This window comes from Podarcis tiliguerta, assembly GCF_965153285.1.
Source record: "Podarcis tiliguerta genome assembly, chromosome: 18".
NCBI classification, from domain to species: Eukaryota; Metazoa; Chordata; class Lepidosauria; order Squamata; family Lacertidae; genus Podarcis; species Podarcis tiliguerta.
In genome coordinates this window covers 6,123,678-6,147,733 of record NC_139551.1, presented here as the reverse complement: position 1 = coordinate 6,147,733, position 24,056 = coordinate 6,123,678, and the positions used below count along the sequence as shown (strand labels likewise).

The 24,056-nt window shown below is 47.2% G+C and overlaps 1 protein-coding gene across 1 annotated transcript in view; it reads right to left on the bottom strand.

Moving 5' to 3' along the window:
- ATCAY (ATCAY kinesin light chain interacting caytaxin) overlaps positions 1 to 23,357 on the bottom strand; it is a 32,882-nt gene extending 9,525 nt beyond the window's left edge. The window contains exons 1-7 of the mRNA XM_083421811.1: positions 22,876 to 23,357; positions 20,056 to 20,190; positions 9,712 to 9,770; positions 7,002 to 7,226; positions 5,626 to 5,811; positions 2,983 to 3,085; positions 41 to 172 (exon numbers count right to left, since the gene is read on the bottom strand). Coding sequence (XP_083277937.1) covers positions 41 to 172; positions 2,983 to 3,085; positions 5,626 to 5,811; positions 7,002 to 7,226; positions 9,712 to 9,770; positions 20,056 to 20,132 — 782 coding nt within the window. The 5' untranslated portion in view covers positions 20,133 to 20,190; positions 22,876 to 23,357. The remainder of the gene's footprint in view (positions 1 to 40; positions 173 to 2,982; positions 3,086 to 5,625; positions 5,812 to 7,001; positions 7,227 to 9,711; positions 9,771 to 20,055; positions 20,191 to 22,875) is intronic.
- Between the last annotated feature and the right edge of the window lie 699 nt (positions 23,358 to 24,056).

The window sequence follows — 24,056 nt, the reverse complement described above, 5'->3', positions numbered from 1 at the left end:
AATGTGGCCCATTGTCATGGACTCAATCCACAAACCTCACCTTCTGTCAATCATTTGGTAGCATTTTTTCAACCAGCCGATCCCTGGCATTCTCCGGCGTGGCGTGGCACCGTTCATGTACACAATCATATAATCCTCTGCCACTAGCAACTCCAAGCTGCTTATCACATACCTGTTAGAAAACCAGAAGCAGATAACTAATAATAATAAGAAGAATTTATACCCCGCCCATCTGGCTGGGCTTCCCCAGCCACTCTGGGCAGCTTCCAGCAAAATATGAAAATACAATGATTCATCAAATATTAAAAGCTTTCCTAAACAGGGCTGCCTTCCGATGTCTTCTAAAAGTCAGGTAGTTGTTTATTTTTTTGACATCTGATGGGAGGGCATTCCACAGGGCGGGCGCCACCACCAAGAAGGCCCTCTGCCTGGTTCCCTGTAACTTGGCTTCTCGCAATGAGGGAACCGCCAGAAGGCCCTCGGAGCTGGACCTCAATGTCCGAGCAGAACGATGGGGGTGGAGATGCTCCTTCAGGTATAAAGGACCAAGGCCATTTAGGGCTTTAAAGGTCAGCACCAACACTTTGAATTGTGCTCGGAAACGTCCTGGGAGCCAATGTAGGTCTTTCAGGACCGGTGTTATGTGGTCCCGGCGGCCACTCCCCGTCACCAGTCTAGCTGCCGCATTCTGGATTAGTTGTAGTTTCTGCGTCACCTTCAAAGGCAGCCCCACGTAGAGCGCATTGCAGTAATCCAAGCGGGAGATAACCAGAGCATGCGCCACTCTGCGGGACAGTCTGCAGACAGAAGGGGTCTCAGCCTGTGTGCCAGATGGAGCTGGTAGACACCCACCCTGGGCACAGAACTGACCTGCACCTCCATGGACAGCTGTGAGTCCAAAATGACCCCCAGGCTGCGCACCTGGTCCTTCAGGGGCGCAGTTACCCCATTCAGGACCAGGGCGTCCTCCATTTGTGTGTACATACATGAAGACACAGATAATGCATTTGGTAAGGGGTACATAGGCTGATCTGCCTTCTTTATGGTCCAGCTCTCACTTCCAGTAGTGATGTATGGAAGTGAGAGCTGGACCATAAAGAAGGCTGATCGCCGAAGAATTGACGCTTTTGAATTATGGTTCTGGAGGAGACTCTTGAAAGTCCCATGGACTGCAAGAAGATCAAACACATCCATTCTTAAGGAAATCAGCCCTGAGTGCTCACTGGAAGGACAGATCGTGAAGCTGAGGCTCCAATACTTTGGCCACCTCATGAGAAGAGAAGACTCACTGGAAAAGACCCTGATGCTGGGAAAGATGGAGGGCACAAGGAGAAGGGGACGACGGAGGACGAGATGGTTAGACAGTGTTCTCGAAGCTACAAACATGAATCTGACCAAACTGCGGGAGGCAGTGGAAGACAGGAGGGCCTGGCGTGCTCTGGTCCATGGGGTCACAAAGAATCGGACATGACTGAATGACTAAACAACAACAACATAGGCTGATCCATGGACCACGATGCTCAGCACAAAGGATGAAAACACAGTTGCTCTAAATGGACTTGTTGTTTCTCTCCAAATTATGAAGATTATTATCTAACTTAGTGGTTAGGGGAGAGGTGACAGCAGAGACAGAAAAATAAATAAAGGATGTTTAAAAGGATGTTTAAAATGACATTTGTAAAAACAAACAAAACCCAGAAGCTTTTCTTTTGGGAATTCTACGGACAGAACTACCCAAACAGCATAGAAACTTATTACAGTGGTACCTCGGGATACGTACGCTTGAGGTTATATACGCTTCAGGTTACAGACTCCGCTAACCCAGAAATAGTACCTTTGGTTTAAGAACTTTGCTTCAGGATGAGAACAGAAATCATGCTCCAGCGGCGCGACAGCAGCAGGAGGCCCCATTAGCTAAAGTGGTGCTTCAGGGTCAGAACAGTTTCAGGTTAAGAACGGACCTCCAGAACGAATTAAGTACTTAACCCGAGGTACCACTGTAATGTATGCCACTACAGCGGCAAAAATGTTACTCGCCCCAAAATGGAAAGAAACAGAAGCCCCAGCGAAGGAGGAATGGATACAAAAACTTACGGAATAAGGAGAAATGGAGAAAGTTACCAGAAAAAATAAGACACCGAGATAGCAAACTTTTTATAAAAGAATGGAAATGGCTTACTGAATATTTGCAGATAAGTTGTAAACAGATGAAAACACTGCCAGGGTTGTTGTAATAATAACCTGCAGTTTTATAAGAGTGTATATTTAAAGTAGATGCATAAATGAGTAAATTGAGTTAATTTGGAGATGCAGAAGATATTAAAAATTGATTTAAGGAACCGCAGGAAGAGGAGGACGGAAGCCCTTGTTTCGAAATGTTAAATGATTTTAAAACTAGTGAAATGTACAAATTTGAAAAGGATAAATAATTTTTAATAAAAATAATGTTGGGATGAGGATTGGTTGAAATCGCCGGCTGTAGCCAAGTGATGACTTTTGCAGAGCTTGGCCTTTTGGGGGTGGGGGCAAAAGTGTTTCGAATGAAAAGAGGGCAATTTCCAAAATGCCCCCCAGCACTGCCAATCTTCCCGATTTTAACAAATCCATCACCACCCTGACGTGGCCAAGCAAAGGAGGTGCAAGGGAAATTACCGTATTTTTCGCTCTATAAGACGCACCAGACCACAAGACGCACCTAGTTTTTGTAGGAGGAAGACAAGAAAAATAATAATCTGAATCTCAGAAGCCAGAACAGCAAGAGGGATCGCTGCACAGTGAAAGCAGCAATCCCTCTGGCTGTTCTGGCTTCTGGGATAGCTGCGCAGCCTTCATTCGCCCCATAAGACGCACACACATTTCCCCTTACTTTTTAGGAGGGAAAAAGTGAGTCTTATAGAGCAAAAAATACGGTAATCCAAATGGAGCTTAAAAGCGACTTTCCCCTCCTCGGTTCCAAGCAGAAGGCAAGAAAAAATCACTCACAGGAAAAGATTTTCCATGATGTAATGATAATCTGGCAGGCTGCTGTCGGGCAGGTAGCAAGCAGCAAAGACGATGATGGCATTCAGTCCTTCCCCGTAATAACCTGAGAGAGAAACAGACAGGAAACAAATAATAACAAGAATACAGTGGTACCTCAGGTTAGGGACGCGGGTGGCTCTGTGGGTTAAACCACAGAGCCTTGGACTTGCCGGGTCGGTTTAGCCAAAACCGTTTGTTCTTGGATCATAGATATCTGTTCTGCTTTTGTTTCTAGTACGCTTGGGGTACAATACCGGTATCTGTAGATCTTTAGGTTACAAAGACCTAACTCTGTCCAGCTAATATGTAACAGGGAACAACGCAGCTGTTTGTATATCTTTAGGTTGCAAAGATCTACATCACAGCCATCCTTTCTTGTACAAACAGTACCAGCAAAGATATTTGACGCGGGTGGCGCTGTGGGTTAAACCACAGAGCCTAGGACTTGCCCATCAGAAGGTCGGCGGTTCGAATCCCCGCAATGACGGGGTGAGCTCCCGTTGCTCTGTCCCTGCTCCTGCCAACCTAGCAGTTTGAAAGCACGTCAAAGTGCAAGTAGATAAATAGGTACCACTCCGACAGGAAGGTAAACGGCGTTTCCATGTGCTGCTCTGGTTCACCAGAAGCGGCTTAGTCCTGCTGGCCACATGACCCGGAAGCTGTACGCCGGCTCCCTTGGTCATTAAAGCGAGATGAGCGCCGCAACCCCAGAGTCGGCCACGACTGGACCTAGTGGTCAGGGGTCCCTTTACCCTTTACTACGTCGGGTTAAGAACTTAATTTGTTCCAGAGGTCTGTTCTTAACCTGAAACTGTTCTTAACCTGAAGCACCACTTTAGCTAATGGGGCCTCCCGCTGCCGCCGCTCCACCAGAGCACAATTTCTGTTCTCATCCTGAAGCAAAGTTCTTAACCCGAGGTAATATTTCTGGGTTAGCGGAGTCTGTAACCCGAAGCAAATGTAACCTGAAGCATATGTAATCTGAGGTACCACTGTAATAATAATAATAATAATAATAATAATAATAATAATAATAATAAAATTTATTTCTATCCCGCCCTCCCTGACCAAGGCCGGGCGCAGAGCAGCTAACATCATAAAAACAACACAATATGCATAAAAACAGACGTCAATTAATTAAAGTGGGTTGGGGAGCTGAGCTGGATGTGGAATGGTCTGGCAATAGGGGTTTGTTTTGTTATTGTTTGTCCTGAGCATTTATATACCGCTTTGGGGGTATGCAACTTCCGAAAGCAGTTTACAAAACACGGTAACAGTCTGCGGGCAGGGAGGGTCTCAGCCTGTGTACCAGGTGGAGCTGGTAGACAGCTGCCCTGGACACAGAACTGACCTGCGCCTCCATGGGCAGCTGTGAGTTCAAAATGACTCCCAGGCTGCACACCTGGTCCTTCAGGGGCACAGTTACCCCATTCAGGACCAGGGCGTCCCCCACACCTACCTGCCTCCTGTCCCTCAAAACAGTACTAAATCCAGCCCGCAGACGGTCCGGGAATCAGCGTGTTTTTACAGGAGTAGAATGTGTCCTTTTATTTAAAATGCATCTCTGGGTTATTTGTGGGGCCTGCCTGGTGTTTTGACATGAGTAGAATGTGTGCTTTTATTTAAAATAAAATATCCTTTTATTTAAAATGCATCTCTGGGTTATTTGTGGGGCATAGGAATTCATTCATTTCCCCCCCAAAATATAGTCCAGCCCACCACATGGTCTGAGGGACGGTGGACCAGCCCACGGCTGAAAAAGGTTGCTGAGCCCTGTGGTAGACAGTTGCCCTGGACACAGAATTAACCTGTGCCTCCATGGACAGCTGTGAGTCCAGAATGACTCCCAGGCTGCGTACCTGGTCCTTCAGGGACACAGTTGCCCCATTCAGGACCAGGGAGTCCCCCACACCTGCTCACCCCTTGCTCTCCGAAAACAGTACAGTGGTACCTCAGGTTACAGACGCTTCAATTTACAGACTCCGCTAACCCAGAATGAGTACCTCGGGTTAAGAACTTTGCTTCACGATGAGAACAGAAATCGTGTGGCGGTAGCGGGAGGCCCCATTAGCTAAAGTGGTACCTCAGGTTAAGAACAGTTTCAGGTTAAGAACGGGCCTCTGGAACGAATTAAGTTCTTAACCCGAAGTACCACTGTACTTCTGTCTTGTCAGGGATCAACCTCAATCTGTTAACCGCCATCCATCCATCAAATCAATATCTGGGCTGAGTTGGCTGCTGATGCTGCTTGCTTGGATACAGTGGTACCTCAGGTTACACACGCTTCAGGTTACATACGCTTCAGGTTACAGACTCCGCTAACCCAGAAATAATACCTCGGGTTAAGAACCTTGCTTCAGGATGAGAACAGAAATTGTGCTCCGGTAGCAGCAGGAGGCCCCATTAGCTAAAGTGGTACCTCAGGTTAAGAACAGTTTCAAGTTAAGAACGGACCTCCGGAACGAATTAAGTACTTAACCTGAGGTAACACTGTATTGCCAAATGCACATCTTAACTGACCCAGTGACACAAATCCTCCCCCCATGTAATAATAATAATAATAATAATAATAATGATGATGCAAGCCCCCCTTAGGCTCCTCACCTCCGTGCGTCACCACTTTCATGTACGGCTTGATCATCTGCAGGTCAATTCGGTGTTCCTGTTCCCCGATGATGACCGTTCTCCACAGGCGGCCGTTTGTGGCGCTGCCCCCTTCCACGGCGCCATCACCAAATAAGTCTGCGCTGTCTCCCGGCATGTTTTTGGCTGTGGCCACAGGAGTGTCGTCTGAGGGGGAAATTCACAAAGACCATCCCTAGCAAGGCTCAATTGTACAGAAAGTGTTTGGGAGACGAGTATTAAGGGACATATATAATATATATATTAAAAAAATAAAAATAAAAATGAAGGGACGCGGGTTGCGCTGTGGGTTAAACCACAGAGCTTAGGACTTGCTGATCAGAAGGTCGGCGGTTTGAATCCCCGCAATGGGGTGAGCTCCCGTTGCTCAGTCCCTGCTCCTGCCAACCTAGCAGTTCGAAAGCACGTCAAGTGCAAGTAGATAAATAGGTACCACTCCGGCGGGAAGGTAAGCAGCTTAGTCCTGCTGGCCACATATCCTCCCCACTTCTGCAAAGGGGAGAAGGCTCTGAAAACCTACAGGGACAATTGCCTTTTAAAGACAGAAATAACCAAATATCTTCCCCATCACTACAGGTATTTAGGACTATAAAGGGCTGCTGTTGATTGCCTTCTTCTGAGCCAGCGTGGTGTAGTGGTTAAGAGCGGTGGACTCGTAATCTGGTGAACCGGGTTTGCTTCCCTGCTCCTCCACCTGCAGCTGCTGGGTGACCTTGGGCCAGTCACATTTCTCTGAAGTCTCTCAGCCCCACTCACCTCACAGAGTGTTTGTTGTGGGGGAGGAAGGGAAAGGAGAATGTGAGCCTCTTTGAGACTCCTTAAAGGTTTAAGGTAAAGGGACCCCTGAGCATTAGGTCCAGTCGTGACCGACTCTGGGGTTGCGGCGCTCATCTCGCTTTACTTGCCGAGGGAGCTGGGTCATGTGGCCAGCAGGACTAAGCCACTTCTGGCAAACCAGAGCAGCGCACGGAAATGCCGTTTACCTTCCTGCCGGAGCGGTACCTACTTATCTACTCGCACTTTGATGTGCTTTTGAACTGCTAGGTTGGCAGGAGCAGGGACCGAGCAACGGGAGCTCACCCCGTCGTGGGGATTCGAACCTTCTGATCGGCAAGTCCTAGGCTCTGTGGTTTAACCCACAGCGCTACCCACGTCCCTCTATTTTAGGACTATAGGGGGTACTAATAGGGTGGGGGATGTCTGTAGGTGATATTCCACCTATTTGCATGGGGGCCCCCCAACTTTTTCAGCTCCTTCTTGCCCTCAGCTATCATCTCGAAGCCTTATGAAAATGCATAAAATATTGTGGAGGGTTTTTTAAATTCCCCTTTACTTACCCTCCCATTCCAGTTCGTTTCCATTTCCCAGGAACTCAAGAGAATCTGTCTCATCGGGCGTCTCGATGTCATCAACATTGATGTCCAGGTCGTCCGGGGTGTCCAGAAAATCGTCTGATAGGAGAGATCCTTCGCTCTGGTCCAAGGAAATGTTGATTTCTGGGGCGACGAGCGTCTTCCGCTTGTGATGAGCCCCGTTACTAAAATTTAACGTGTTCGGAGGAGCTGCGGATTTACATTTGGAAAGAGGTGGAAAAAATATTGTTAGAATGGCACACAAAAGATGAAGAGATAAAATCAGTTATGATTGACTGGGCGAAAGACTTTGGATATAACATACATATGGAGGATTGGGAGAAATTGTGGAGAGAAGGCTTAAGATTTACTGCTTGTACAACTATAAAAGAAAATGTGATGAAAATGATGTATCGATGGTACTTAACACCAGTGAAATTAGCTAAGATGTATAAGGGATGCAACAAATGTTGGAAATGTAAAGATAAAGAAGGTACATTTTATCATATGTGGTGGGAATGTAAGAAAATTAAAAATTATTGGGAAATGATATATAATGAATTGAAGAAAATGTTTAAATATACATTTGTTAAGAAGCCAGAAGCATTCCTGCTAGGTATTGTGAGAAATGAGATAAACAAGAAAGATAGGAAATTATTTTTGTACGCAGTAACAGCAGCGAGAATATTGTTAGCCCAGAAATGGAAACAAGAAGAACTACCAACACTGGAAGAATAGAGAATGAAAATGATGGACTTTGCAGAACTGGATAGAATGACAGGAAGAATTAGGAATCGACGAGATCAGAGATTTATTGAAGAATGGGAAAAATTCTCAGAACATATGCATAATTTAAGTGAAAAACAAATAACGCTTGTAACATTCAGAGAAGCTTTGTAAAAATGAAAGTTAAAATTATGGATTGAAAGCAGATTTAATTTAAGAAGTAGATATGAACCAAGAAATGTGTGGGAAATTGAGAAGGGAAGGAGTACCAGCCAAGTTGAGGGAAGTCAAAAAATGAGAGAATGGTTTTATAAATTGTTTGAATTGTATTAATTTGTCTTATTTGTAAACTGAATAAAAATTATATTTAAAAAAAAAAATGGAAAGAGGGAAAAAAGAGCCAGTTCAGAAGTCATGTGTACAGCGAATTAGCATCTTAACTGAGCTATCCATTACAACCCCAAGGTCTTGTTCTTGGTCCACCACCTCCAATGCAGACCCCGGGAGCATGAAATTCACATTTCTTGCCCCTAAACTACAATCAAAAATATAAAACATTATATTCTCCTTAAAAAAGGAAAAAGAAGAAGGAAAAATAATACCGAAAAAAGAAGAAAAAGGAATAAAGTGACTTCTAACTAACTAGGTTATTATGTTTATATGCTTGTGGTTTTGCTTTCGTATTTTCTTCTGTTTTTGTATTATTTGTTCGTTTTATTCAGTCCTTCTTTGCATGATGTTTAAGTATAAACAACAAGAAAGAAAGAAAAGAAATTCAGTTCACGGGAGGCCCCATTAGCTAAAGAGGTACCTCAGGTTAAGAACGGTTTCAGGTTAAGAACGGACCCCTGGAATGAATTAAGTTCGTAACCAGAGGTACCACTGTAATAATAATAATTTATTATTTATACCCCGTCCATCTGGCAGTTCCCAACAGAATATTAAAAACACGATAAAACATCAAACATTAAAAACTTCCCTAAACAGGGCTGCCTTTAGATGTCTTCTAAAAGTCAGATATTTGTTTATTCCCTTGACATCTGGATGGGAGGGTGGGCGCCACTACTGAGAAGGCCCTCTGCCTTGTTCCCTGTAACCTCACTTCACATAGGGAGGGAACCGCCAGAAAACCCTCGGCGCTGGACCTCAGTGTCCAGGCAGAACAATGGGGGTAGAGACGCTCCTTTCAGGTCTACTGGACTGAGGCCGTTTAGGGCTTTAAAGGTCAACACCAATACTTTGAATTGTGCTTGGAAACATCCTGGGAGCCAATGTAGGTCTTTCAAGACCGGTGTTATGTGGTCTTGGTGGCTGCTCCCAGTCACTAGTCTAGCTGCTGCATTCTGGATTAGTTGTAGTTTCTGAGTCACCTTCCAAGGTAGCCCCACGTAGAGCACATGGCAGTAGTTCAAGCAAGAGATAACCAGAGCATGCACCACTCTAGCGAGACAGTCTGCGGGCAGATAGGGTCTCAGCCTGTGTTCCAGACAGAGCTGGTAGACAGCTGCCCTGGACACAGAATTGACCTGCGCCTCCATGGACAGTTGTGAGTACAAAATGACCCCTAGGCTGCACACCTGGTCCTTCAGGGGCACAGTTGCCCCATTCAGGACCAGGGCGTCCCCCACACCTGCCTGCCTCCTGTCCCCCAAACCAGTACTTGTCAGGATTCAACCTCAATCTGTTAGCCACCATCCATCCTCCAACCACCTCCAGACACAATCTAGCACACCATCTGTCTCTCCAAGACAGATGTTGACTTGTGGGTCCTCCGGCCTCGCTGAATCGCTATCCCGTGCTCTTGCGGTTCAAAATTCCAGCACTGCACGGGGTTGGGCCGGATGACCTTTGGGGTCCCTTCAACTCTGCAGTTTTAAGTTTCCATCCATGTTATCATCTATATCTCATTTGTTCCAACGTGTTGTGTTGGGAGGGAGAGCAGTAGGGCCCCATCTGAACCCGTACTTACAGAGGACATCTTCCGCTGGGCTTCCCAGTGACTCCATCCCTGCCTCTTCCGGGAGAGGTCTATAGGTTGGAAGATGGGGGAAGGAGAGAGAGAGAGAGAGAGAGAGAGAGAGAGAGAGAGAGAGAGAGAAGTTTAAAAAGTATTTCCAGCTCAGTCTTATGCTTTCTTTTCTTTTTCAATTACCGTATTTTTTGCTCTATAAGACTCACTTTTTCCCTCCTAAAAAGTAAGGGGAAATGTGTGTGCGCCTTATGGAGCGAATGCAGGCTGCGCAGCTATCCCAGAAGCCAGAACAGCAAGAGGGATTGCTGCTTTCACTGCGCAGCGATCCCTCTTGCTGTTCTGGCTTCTGAGATTTAGATTTTTTTTTCTTGTTTTCCTCCTCCAAAAACTAGGTGCGTCTTGTGGTCTGGTACGTCTTATAGAGCGAAAAATACAATAACAAATGGTTGTGAACACCAGATAACACACAGATATTTCCTTTCAGGTCGTGTCCAACACCCTTTTCTGAAATTATTATTTTTATCTGCAAATTTTGCAAAGAAAAAGAAGGGGGGTGGAGAGAATCAAAGACAATAAACAGTATATAATTATTAATAGTAACAACCCCCCCCCCATCATCGGTGCACCTTACAGCCATATTTCAAAAAGTAAAAATCTGGACACAAAGTTGTTGAACTTTTTTTTTGCAAAATCTTAAAAAAAGGAAGAAGTTTGTGAGCTATTTTTAATGAATCATAGAATCATAGAGTTGGAAGAGACCACAAGGGCCATCGAGTCCAACCCCCTGCCAAGCAGGAAACACCATCAGAGCACTCCTGACATATGGTTGTCAAGCCTCTGCTTAAAGACCTCCAAAGAAGGAGACTCCACCACACTCCTTGGCAGCAAATTCCACTGTCGAACAGCTCTTACTGTCAGGAAGTTCTTCCTAATGTTTAGGTGGAATCTTCTTTCTGGTAGTTTGGATCCATTGCTCCGTGTCCGCTTCTCTGGAGCAGCAGAAAACAACCTTTCTCCCTCCTCTATGTGACATCCTTTTATATATTTGAACATGGCTATCATATCACCCCTTCACCTCCTCTTCTCCAGGCTAAACATGCCCAGCTCCCTTAGCCGTTCCTCATAAGGCATCGTTTCCAGGCCTTTGACCATTTTGGTTGCTCTCCTCTGGACACGTTCCAGTTTGTCAGTGTCCTTCTTGAACTGTGGTGCCCAGAACTGGACACAGTACTCCAGGTGAGGTCTGACCAGAGCAGAATACAGTGGCACTATTACTTCCCTTGATCTAGATGCTATACTCCTATTGATGCAGCCCAGAATTGCATTGGATGAAAAGATGAAGCCCAAACGATTCCAAATCTCTACCGGTCAGGAGGGTGGAGAAATCACCCCCCCCCCCACCCAGCCCTCATAGAGTTAAAGCCAGAAAGGGCAGCACCTATCCTGCCCTTCTTTCGCCGGGCCTCGGCATAAGGCTGGCAGAAGCAAAATAAATGATGCAATTACGTGGATTACTGCATAATCCCACTCTCCCCTTCCTAAACCAGTGGTTGTGTGTTACGAAATATGCTTGTTTCAAAAAGTACAAAACAAAACAGCAAATTTTCTTTTACCCCCATCTCTGCAATAACGTAGAAGGGGAAGAACAGATGAGAAATCGTAAACACACAAGCAGTTTTATTTTAGAGGGGCAAATTTAGCAGCTTTGACCTCTATGCTTTTAGCATCCAAGCAGCGTCAATAAATGCATCTGTCTTGGCTCTGGAAGGGGAGATTAAGGCTATAAATGGATGCAGAGGATGACAAGAAAGGCTGCTTCTTTTTTACCTTAAGTGCAGCTCTTGACTGCGAGAACGCCCAGTTTCCGGTCTCAAAAGCTTCGCCGCTCCTTTCGGCCTCCGCTTATACCTATTCTCCCTCTCCTCCCCTCTCTTCTCCTCTGGACTTTCTTGAATCGAGCCAGCTGATCATGTGTCACCATTTCGGGCTGCGCCGATCATATGATGCTACCCTCTCAGCTGCTGTTATGGTGCCTGCCTCCTCTAATCTTGCCGGCACAGGAATCTACTGAGCATGCTCCCTGCATCCCAGCATCCGTGAGCATCACTCAGGCTCGATAATAGAGCCGGCATCTCTCAGGCAGCCAAGACAGACACTTAACACCCGCTTTTGGGGTGGGATCTTTCCACATCTGTATGCCTCGCCGGAACATGTCATTCTGCACATCTCCTTTGCATCTGGTGGGGGCCGGAAACGTCCTCTCCCCCCACACACCCGGTTTGTTAGAAGACGTATTAATTTAGCCCTGCTTTTGGCAAACGGCTCGGTTTGCCTCGCCCGGATTCCCTCTCGCCGTACCGGCCGCTCGGGACTTGCGCGGCCAGATGGATTAATATCTGCTAAGCGCATGAGCGCATACGTTCGGGAGGTGCTGACGTAATTACACAAGCTCGTTTGCTTTATTTTGGTTTTCAGAAAGGGAAAGCCTCCCTTTCCCAGTTATTGTTTCCCCCCATCTCAAAGGCTTCCTGCCGATCCAGCCGTTAAAAATGTCTGACCGCATGGCTTATAAATTATTATATATATATATATATATATATATATATACACACACACACACACACACACAGTGGTACCTCAGGTTAAGTACTTAATCCATCCTGGAGGTCTGTTCTTAACCTGAAACTGTTCTTAACCTGAAGCACCGCTTTAGCTAATGGGGCCTCCTGCTACCGCTGCGCCGCCGGAGCACGATTTCTGTTCTCATCCTGAAGCAAAGTTCTTAACCTGAGGTAATATTTCTGGGTTAGCGGAGTCTGTAACCTGAAGCGTATGTAACCTGAAGTGTATGTAACCTGAAGCACATGTAACACGAGGCACCACTATATATATATATATATATATATGCTTTCGTAGATTTTCACGGGTACAGGAATGCAGGTTTTGGTGTCCTCGGGTGTCTTCCCGTGTAAAAGTTGGGGTGTCTAGGCGACGTTTCGACGAGGTCTCACTCGTCATCTTCAGGCTGGTGCTTTCGGCTTCTTGTTACTGGAACAGAGCAGGATCTCAGTGTTTGAGTTCCTATAAATACTGTTGAGGAGGTGTGGTGTATAGCCTCCAATGTTCTGGGCAGAGAGGAGGTTCCCAGGCTAGTGTGCCTTTTCTTCTTTTGTTCCTTAATTACTTGAGGGATATCTTGAGTGATTTCTTGAGTGATTTCCTGAATCCCACTTAGGTGGGTCATTAGGTGTGGATTAGTTGCTAAAGCCTTCGTGTCTTGAACTCTTGAACTTTGTGAAGAGTTTTTCTGAGAAGATGGCTGTACTGCACTTGGTTGTGCTCTGGCTTGGCTTCGTGTATAGGGGCGAGCTGTGGTTTTGTGGCCTGTGCCAGCCAGATCTGTGTAGGGATTGCAGGGGGGTGCAGCATCCGGAGGTGCCACCCTGGTTTGGCTACTGGATGGTGTCTGTAATTTATCTGTGGAGAGGGTCTGGGTTTGGGTCTGGTGTGGTTGATTGGTGATGGCGTTCTGTGTGCCTCTGGATCTGGTGTCAGATTTTGTGGGGAGGGCTAATTTCCAGATGTCTGGCAAGCGGGATGTGTCGTCACGCTTGTTCATGTTGTGAGGGTGTTTCTCTATCTCGATGGCTTCCATGATTATTCTCTTGTGGTGATGTTCCATGTTAAAGAGCAATTTGGAATCTGCAAAATTAATTTCGTGTCCTGTTTCTTTCATGTGTTGGAAAAGAGAGGAAGTTTTTTCTTCTTTTTTGACGGCATTCTTGTGTTCTGCGATCCGTGCATTTATTCGTCTGTTTGTTTGTCCAATGTACGTGGCTGGGCAGACTTTGCAGGGTATTTCATAGACCCCTTGGTTTTCCAACTGAATTTTATCCTTGGGGTTTCTGAGGATATTGGCTATTTTTTGGTTGGTGCAAAAGGCTGTTTTGATATTGTGTTTATGGAGGATTTTGCTAATTTTATCTGTAGTGCCCTTGATATAAGGAAGGAGGGCTATGCCATTGTTTTCTTCTGTGTCTTGGTTTTTGGGGGGTGTTTCTTTTTGGATTAGCTTCGTAACCCTGTTTTGCTGGTATCCATTGGCAATTAACACATTTGAGAGATTCTGTAACTCAGTTGTCAAGTGGTCTTCGTCAGCCAGGCGTTTGGTTCTGGAGATGAGAGTCTTGGCTACGGAGTTTATTTGTGCAGGGTGGTGGTGTGATTGTGCATGTAAGTAGCGGTTGGTGTGTGTTTTTTTCCGGTAGATAGTGTGTCCTAGGGAGCCATCAGGTTTTTTGTAGATTAGGACGTCAAGGAAGGGAAGTTGGTTGTTGGCTTCTATTTCCATAGTGAATTGTATTTTGGGGTGTAGGCTGTTGAGATGTGTGAGGAAGCTATCCAGTTTTTCCTTCCCGTGTGGCCAAATTACAAAGGTGTCGTCAACATATCTGAGCCAAAGTTTGGGTTTGTGTTCTGACTTGTCTAAAGCATTGGTTTCAAAGTGTTCCATGTACAGGTTAGCGATGACCGGTGAGAGGGGTGATCCCATAGGTGCTCCTTCTATCTGTTTGTATCTTTGTCCATTGTGGATGAAGTACGTGTTGGTTAGGCAGTGGTTGGTCAGGTCCAAGATGTATTCGGGGGGATTGTATTTGTTTTGAATGGCTGACAAGGCTTCATTAATGGGCACTTGTGTGAAGAGAGATACAACATCGAAGCTCACAAGTAGGTCATTGGGTTGTAGGTTTTGCTTCTTTATTGTTTCTATGAACTGGAAGGAGTTTGGAACGTGTGAAGAGATGGAGGCTATACACCACACCTCCTCAACAGTATTTATAGGAACTCAAACACTGAGATCCTGCTCTGTTCCAGTAACAAGAAGCCGAAAGCACCAGCCTGAAGATGACGAGTGAGACCTCGTCGAAACGTCGCCTAGACACCCCAACTTTTACACGGGAAGACACCCGAGGACACCAAAACCTGCATTCCTGTACCCGTGAAAATCTACGAAAGCATATATATATATATATATATATATATATGGGATTCATTCCGGAGGCCCATTGGCAACATGAAAAGCCCGCAACCTGAAGCGCCGCATCTGCGCATGCGCAAAGTGCGATTTAGCGCTTCTGCGCATGCGCGAGCAGCAAAACCCAGAAGTAACCCTTTCCAGTACTTCCAGGTTGCCGCAGGACGCAACCTGAAAAAACGTATCATGAAGCAAATGTAACATGAGGTATGATTGTATATAATATATAATAAATAATGAATATTAAATTATTATATATTATTATTATTAATATCATTACAGTTTCACCTCGGGTTAAGAACTTAATTCATTCTGGAGGTCCGTACCTAACCTGAAACTGTTCTTAACGTGAAGCACCACTTTAGCTAATGGGGCGTCCCGCTGCCGCCGCACCACCGGAGCACGATTTCTGTTCTCATCCTGAAGCGAAGTTCTTAACCCGAGGTACTATTTCTGGGTTAGCGGAGTCTGTAACCTGAAGCGTATGCAACCTGAAGCGTCTGTAACCCAAGGTACCTCTGTACTTTCATTTTCCTTTCTCATTGAAATACTGCCCCTCAATGAGCCCAAACTTAGATTCACAAAATGTTTAGAGGGTTGCGTACCCCCAGAAAAAAAGCACGGGCCACGTGACCCGGACAAAGGCCAGCTCCCTCGGCCTGAAAGCGAGATGAGCGCTGCAACCCCATAGTTGCCTTTGACTGGATTTAACTGTCCAGGGGTCCTTTACCTCTTTTTTAAAAAAACACCTTTGCTCAATCACAGGCATGTTTTGCCCCAAGAGGAAGAAAGCCAGGATATGAATTAATAAATAGCTGGAGGTGCCCAGGACTGAACTCGAAATATTCTGCATTGCAAAGCCCATGCCTTCCCACTGAATAACAGGCCCCTCCCTGCCTTAAAGGTAAAGGGACCCCTGACCATTAGGTCCAGTCGTGACCGACTCAGGGGTTGCGGCGCTCATCTCGCTTTACTGGCCGAGGGAGCCGGCGTACAGCTTCCGGGTCATGTGGCCAGCATGACTAAGCCACTTCTGGCAAACCAGAGCAGCGCACGGCAACGCCGTTTATCTTCCCGCCGGAGCGGTACCTATTTATCTACTTGCCCTTTGACGTGCTTTTGAACTGCTAGGTTGGCAGGAGCAGGGACCGAGCAACGGGAGCTCAGCCCGTCACGGGGATTCGAACCGCCAACCTTCTGATCAGCAAGCCCTAGACTCAGCGCCACCCGCATCCCTCTTCCCTGCCGTTGTTGTTGTTGTTGAGTCATTTAGTCATGTCTGACTCTTCGTGACCCCCTGGACCAGAGCACGTCAGGCACTCCTGTCTTCCACTGCCTCCCGCAGTTTGATCAAACTCATGTTGGTAGCTTCAAGAACACTGTCCCACCATCTCGTCCTCTGTCGTCCCCTTCTCCTTGTGCCCTCCATCTTTCCCAATATCAGGGTCTTTTCTCTTCTCATGAGGCGGCCAAAGTCTTGGAGCCTCAGCTTCAGGATCTGTCCTTCCAGTGAGCACTCAGGGCTGATTTCCTTCCGAATGGAGAGGTTTGATCTTCTTGCAGTCCATGGGACTCTCTTGAGTCTCCTCCAGCACCAGAATTCAAAAGCATCCATTCTTCAGCGATCAGCCTTCTTTATGGTCCAGCTTTCACTTCCATACATCACTACTGGGAAAACCATAGCTTATACTATACGGACCTTTATTGGCAAGGTGATGTCTCTGCTTTTTAAGATCAGCCTTCTTTATGGTCCAGCTCTCGCTTCCCTGCCTTACCAGTGACTGAAAAAGGCATTTCTTAGTCCCTTCTGCAGCTGTGCCTTTCATAGACAGAGCACTCAGCTAATGATGCAGCGGATAGGAAGACAGGAGATGGCATGGCTTGTTGGTTCCATCTGCTGCAGCGAATTTTGCCTTGGCAGCTGGCACTAGACAGGGAGACTACTGTCTTAGGAAGACAGAATCGCTGTGGCCATCAATAGGATCTCAGTGAGAAGTGTGCTCCATGCAGAAGTGATGTCTTTACTCCCCTGGGCCATATTAGATTACAGCTGTCGATGCCCATGCACCCTCATCGAACCCATTTCATTTTAATATTATTATTATTATTATTATTATTATTATTACCCTGCTCTTCCTGGTTCAGAAAACCGTGCTCAGGGCAGCTAACAACAAATTTAAAACACTTAATTGATGCAACAAAAATCAGCATAATTTATTATTATTATTATTATTAAACGGCTGTGTATAAAGGTAAAGGTACCCCTGCCCGTACGGGCCAGTCTTGACAGACTCTAGGGTTGTGCGCCCATCTCACTCAAGAGACCGGGGGCCAGCGCTGTCCGGAGACACTTCCGGGTCACATGGCCAGCGTGACATCGCTGCTCTGGCGAGCCAGCACAGCACACGGAAACGCCGTTTACCTTCCCACTAGTAAGCGGTCCCTATTTATCTACTTGCACTTTGACGTCCTTTCGAACTGCTAGGTTGGCAGGCGCTGGGACCGAGCGATGGGAGCGCACCTCACCGCGGGGATTCGAACCGCCGACCTTTCGATCGGCAAGTCCTAGATGCTGAGGCTTTAACCCACAGCGCCACCCGCGTCCCTCAATAATAATAATAATAATAATAATAATAATAATTAATATTAATACCCTGCCCTTCCTGGTTCAGAAAACTGGGCTCAGGGCGGCTAACAACAAATTTAAAACACTTAATTGATGCAACAAAAAACAGCATAATTTATTATTATTATTATTAAACAGCTATGTATAGTGAATACTTATCTACTTTTAAAAATGTTCACCTATGATCCTTTTCTTTTACTTCTTTATTTTTTCTTTGTTCTTTTTTCCCTGATATCTTATCTTTCATTTCACTCCTTTATTGCGAATAGCATTTTATAGAGGTATAAATAACTGTAAATATGAAAAGAGGCAAAGTATTCTCTAATTTTTTTCCCCTTGGTTATATGTATTTTCTTTTTCCTTTGTATTTTCTTTTGTTGTAAATATGTATGTTTTCTAATTTGTACTTAATAAAAATTATTAAAAACAAAAACAAAAAAACCAGCATAAAATACAGCATAAAACGTGAATAACAATAAATTCAGAATTCAAAAATCAATTTAGGGGGAAAATCCACCCAATAAACATTAGGTGATCACCAGGGCTAGCTGGCTAAATGAGTCCTATTTGGGCCAGCGAGGAGACCAGGGGAGAATTAGCTGTGGGATCCCAGAGCAGGTAATCTTCATAAAAAGGGGAGGGGGAGGGAAGGGAAGGAAGGGGAATAAAAGATCAGGCTAAGTTCATGTGCGTGCATGCATGCTTTGGTGAGGGACATTGGAAAATCCCTAAGGAAACAGTGCTGGAAGAAATGGGAGTGCCTGATCACCTCATCTGTCTCCTGAGAAATCTCTAGGTGGGACAAGAAGCTACAGTTAGAACTGGATATGGAACAACTGATTGGTTCAAAATTCGGAAAGGAGTACGACAAGGCTGTATTTTGTCTCCCTGCTTATTTAACTTATATGCAGAATTCATCATGCGAAAGGCTGGGCTGGATGAATCCCAAGCCAGAATTAAGATTGCCGGAAGAAATATCAACAACCTCAGATATGCAGATGGCACAACCTTGATGGCAGAAAGTGAGGAGGAATTAAAAAACCTTTTACTGAGGGTGAAAGAGGAGAGCGCAAAATATGGTCTGAAGCTCAACATCAAAAAAACGAAGATAATGGCCACTGGTCCCATCACCTCCTGGCAAATAGAAGGGGAGGAAATGGAGGCAGTGAGAGATTAAGGAAATCAGCCCTGAGTGCTCACTGGAAGGACAGATCGTGAAGCTGAGGCTCCAATACTTTGGCCACCTCATGAGAAGAGAAGACTCCCTGGAAAAGACCCTGATGACAGTGTTCTCGAAGCTACAAACATGAATCTGACCAAACTGCGGGAGGCAGTGGAAGACAGGAGTGCCTGGCGTGCTCTGGTCCATGGGGTCACGAAGAGTCGGACAAGACTGAACGACTAAACAACATTATTATTATTATTATTATTATTATTATTATTATTATTATTAACCTTCCCCAATACTTCTTTTCACTTACAAATCCTGTGCAAAGAGACCTCTTGCGTACGAATAGGGGAGGTTTCAGGAATCAGGTATTTGCAGTTTCAAAAGAAAGGCCTAATCTGGTCAAGGTGGGGCGATCTTGACAGACAAGCCACACTCTAAAATTTCTGTTGTAGACCCGCCTCGCTCTATGACCCTTGTGTGATAATTTTGGGTGGCCATTGGCTAGGGCTTGGGCAATTTCTAAAGCCTTTAGAAGTTCTTACACGCTTTTGTTCTGGGTCTTCACCTCTCTGCAAGGTGCAGAGGAACGCTGCCGCAACAGAAAAATAAAGATCTGCTTTGTTTTCACTGGATCCTGCCCCCATCCATTCTTCTCTGACTGATAATAATAATAATAATAATAAATTTTATTTATGTCCCGCCCTCCCCAGCTGAAGCCGGGCTCAGGGCGGCTAACAACAATAAAATAATACAGCATTCTAAAATCAATTCATTATAAAATCAGTTCAAATCAAATTAATGGCAACCATTGGGCTAGAGTTCTGTGAGGATTGCCAAAGGAGGGGGTCAGGCTGTGCCCTGGCCAAAGGCCTGGTGGAACAGCTCCGTCTTGCAGGGCCTGCGGAAAGATGTCAAGTCCCACAGGGCCCTGGTCTCTTGTGACAGAGCATTCCACCAGATCGGGGCCACGGCCAAAAAAGCCCTGGCTCTGGTTGAGGCCAGCCTAACCTCCCTGTGGCCTGGGACCTCCGAGATGTTTTTGTTTGAAGACCGTAGGGTCCTCCGTGGGACATACCAGGAGAGGCGGTCCCGTAGGTACGAGGGTCCTAGGCCGTAGAGGGCTTTGAAGGTTAAAACCAGCACCTTAAACCTGATCCTGTGCTCCACCGGGAGCCAGTGCAGCTGGTATAGCACCGGGTGAACGTGATCCTGCAGCAAGGACCCCGTAAGGAGTCTCGCCGCGGCATTCTGCACCCGCTGGAGTTTCTGGGTCAGTCTCAAGGGCAGCCTCACATAGAGCGAGTTACAATAATCCAGTCTGGAGGTGACCGTCGCATTGATCACAGTGATAAGGTCAGGGCGATCATGGACTTAGGGGTCATCCCTCAATGGGGGATTTGCGCTGCAAAAGTCAACCCCCAATTTTTCGTATAACGATGGCTACTTGCATATTTTTGAATGGGGAGGGCTTAAATGAATTAAAAATAACCAACAGCTGCCGGAACCAACCTGGGGAAGTCCTCATCTTGCCATTCCTCTTTCACCTCCACGTTTTCCATACGCAGGGTGGCCTCTGTAGTCCCCATATTGCTTCGGATAAAGGATTCAGAAGCACAGCAAAGTTAACTTGCTGTTGAGCTCAGCCTGCAAAAGAAGATGCAAATATATTTTTTTGGGGGGGTGGATAATAGAGAGGGGAACCATTTACTTTACCCTGGGGTGCATTCCTTTGCAGGCAATGCTTCGAATAATAAGTTTATTATTTATTAGATTTGTATACCATTTTTCCTTTCATGTATGCTATGCTCAAAGTGACACGCAACAGAGCAACAAAGAATAGAAGTCAATACGTATTTTTAAAAATCCAATATTGGTAAATCAAATCAATAAAGGAGGCGGCAGTGAACTTTGCTCAGTATCCTCCATTGCGGCCACACAAAACTCCTGGAGAGATGCTGACAGTTGGTGCAGACAGTACCGAACTAAATAGACCTAAGGTTGGATTCGGTCTAAGGCAGGCAAAAGTGTGGGGGACTCCCTGGTCCTGAATAGGGCAACTGTGAAGGACCAGGTGCGCAGCCTGGGAGTCATTTTGGACTCACAGCTGTCCATGGAGGTGCAGGTTAATTCTGTGTCCAGGGCAGCCGTCTACCAGCTCCATCTGGTATGCAGGATGAGACCCACCCTGCCCACAGACTGTCTCGCCAGAGGGGTCCATGCTCTGGTTGTCTCCCACTTGGACTACTGCAATGGGCTCTACGTGGGGCTACCTTTGAAGGTGACCCGGAAACTACAACTAATCCAGAATGCGGCAGCTAGACTGGGGACTGGGAGCGGCCGCCAAGACCACATAACACCAGTCTTGAAAGACCTACACTGGCTCCCAGGATGTATCGGAGCACAAGTCAAAACGTGGGTGCTGAGCTTTAAAGCTCTAAATGGCCCAGTATCCCTGAAGGAGCGTCTCCACCCCCATCGTCCAGCCCGGACACTGAGGTCCAGCTCCGAGGGCATTCTGGCAGTTCCCTTCCTATGAGAAGTGAGGTTACAGGGAACCAGGCAGAGGGCCTTCTTGGTGGCGGCACCCGCTTTGTGGAATGCCCTCCCTTCAGATGTCAAGGAAAAAAACAACTATCTGACTTTTAGAAGACATCCGAAGACCAGTGGCGTAGCGTGGGGGGTGCAGGGGGGCCGGCCGCACCGGGCACAACATCTGGGGGGGGGCGCACTCGCACTCGCAGCTCTCTGCCCCTACCTGGCTCACTCACTCTCTCTCGCTGCAGTGCTGGCTGTGCGAATCCGATCCGAGCCGCCAGGTCGCTGCCCACTGTGGAGGGGAGGGTGCCAGGCGTGTGGTGCAGTGCCGAGAGTGAGCGAGGGACTATCTGGGGGAGGGACAGTGCAGCGGGGGGGGGCGCAAATTACTTGCCTTGCCCCAGGTGCTGACAACCCACGCTATGCCACTGCTGAAGACTCATCTGTTTGCTACCAGCTAGTGTAGACACAGGTGGCGCTGTGGTCTAAACCCCTGAGCCTATTGGGCTTGCTGATCAGAAGGTCGGCGGTTCGAATCCCCGCGATGGGGTGAGCTCCCGTTGCTCAGTCCCAGTTCCTGCCAACCTAGCAGTTCAAAAGCACACCAGCGCAAGTAGATAAATAGGTACCGCTGTAGCGGGAAGGTAAATGGCGTTTCTGTGCACTCTGGTTTCCGTCACGGTGTCCCGTTGTGCCAGAAGCGGTTTAGTCCTGCTGGCCACATGACCCGGAAAGCTGTCTGCGGACAAACGCCGGCTCCCTCGGCCCGAAAGCGAGATGAGCGCCACAACCCCATAGTCGCCTTTGACTGGACTGAACCATCCAGGGGTCCTTAACCTTTACCTTTCTTAAGTGTAGCAATACTTAGCTAAATGGTCTGGCAGCTTCCTGCGTTTCTATTTAACAAAGGGTCTTCGTTAAAGATGATGAGGACTAGAATCTTCGGGGGTCCTCCAGACATTATTTTGCGCACTGGTGATGCTATTGGGGCATCTGTGCCTAATTCCATTTTCAATACCGTTTGCTCTTGCAAAGGTTTTGGGGCAGCACAGGCCTTTGTATCCTGCCCTGCAACTTTCTGCTGAAAACCGCACACCTTTTTCACAGCACATATGCTTGGGTTTATTTCTGGGCCCCTTGGCTGCGCTACAGCCCCTCCAGAAAACAGTGGTTTTGGGTAGCATTGGGGAAGCACCCCAGAACAGAACGAGCCCGCCGCTAATACCTTATGATTCTCCTGCCAAAGACATGTTGCAGACCACACCGGCCTGGAAGGGCTCTGCCTCTAGAGAAAGCTGCTACGCTTTAGCAGGAGATCACTGGCATTACTCAGAGATGGCAGAGACTGAAGCAACAAGGCTGCCTTCGAATGCCCCAAAATGAGCCATCTTAAATGCTCAGCGTGGCTGCGCCGCGCGTCGCGCAATACGGCCTTGAGTCCTCCATCGTTCCCTTTTCTTCCGGGCTGTCTGTCTCCCTGAGCCGATTTAAAACCATCCTTTCCCGGAGCGGAGAGCTCCCTTAACGCTGTCAAAGCAAGTGCCATGTTAGCTCTTAGAATGCATCTTCCGCCAACCCTTTTCCTCCCTCCCGGCGACATCTCAGGGTCTCCGTTCCGACAGCTCCACGAAGATGCTCGGCTGCAAAGCCACAGACCTTCCCGTACCTCGCAGAATCGTTTAATCTCGCAGCTTCCCTGTCATCATCATTGCGCTGGGTAAAGTGGGGGGGGGGGGGCATTTGCACAGCCACCGCCATGCCGTTATTCCCAGAGAAGCAAATTTCTCTACTTACCGCCTTTGACGCTCAAAACGTTCTCTCCAAATCCCAGCGGCGCATCCTTGCTTTACGCACAAAGCCCAAATGCCTTAGCCCCGAGAATAGCAGCGCTTCGGAGGACGAGCTGGTTGCATGTGCGGTACCCGAGGAATCCAACCCGGCCTTCAGCCTTGCTTCTTCTTCGCCCCCATCCCCGCCACCCTCCCTCTCCCCGGATAAATCGATGTCTCCGGCGCTATGCGCCCCCAACTAGCCGCGCGCGATGACTTCGCTTCCGCGCGGCGGCGTCGCTCTCCAAGGTATTTTGTGCTTCAATTTCCAACGCCGCGCCCCGGTGGCAATCTGCAGAAAAGCTTAAACCCACTGAAAGCCGGCTTTAATTTGCTTTTGTGCGCCGCCGGGGATGGGGGAGCAACGAGATACGTGGGTGGGGAGGAGGTGTTCGGCCCCATCCGTTTTAATTAGAGAGCTGCTGAGCATCCGGTCCAGGAAAAACCTGGAGGAAGGAGGACGCGTTGGTTCCCCCCCCTCGTTTCGTGTGTGTGTGTGTGTGTGTGTGCGCGCGCGCGTGTTTTACCCAAATGGCATCATTTGCTAAAAACAAAGGTTGCTTCACCATTGCTTTCATTTCCCCCCAGCAGATATCTCGCAGGGAAATGGAAGCGGTTGGAGTCAAGGAGGGGACACAAGAAGCTTCGAGAAAAACCGCTGCCAAATAAGATAAAAAGCTTGGACGTTTTGTGAGCCGAGGACTCTGGTTTTCAAGAGAGGGGAGGCAGATCTGTTTGCCTACACTCAAGTCTTCACGGAGCAAAAGGTTGAAAAGTTGAGGCAAACTGTAACGATTATAGTGTTGTTGTTTTTGGTAAAATTGGAAACACAGAGCCCAGCTTAGGATCGTGAATGGCATGGGGGGGGGTTACCTGTTTATCTACTTGAACTACATGCTCTCAAACTGCTAGGTTGGCAGGAGCAGGGACAGAGCAAAGGGAGCTCACCCCGTCATTGCGGGGATTCGAACCGCCGACCTTCTGATTGGCAATCCTAGGCTCTGTGGTTTAACCCACAGCGCCGTTTCACTAAAGGACTTTCCGCTTTGTGTGCTCATTTACCAAAGATGCGCCGCGCCAGCAGTGGCGCTTGTAATTCACAACGGCGGCGCATGTCAAACTCAATGAGTACAGTGGTACCACGAG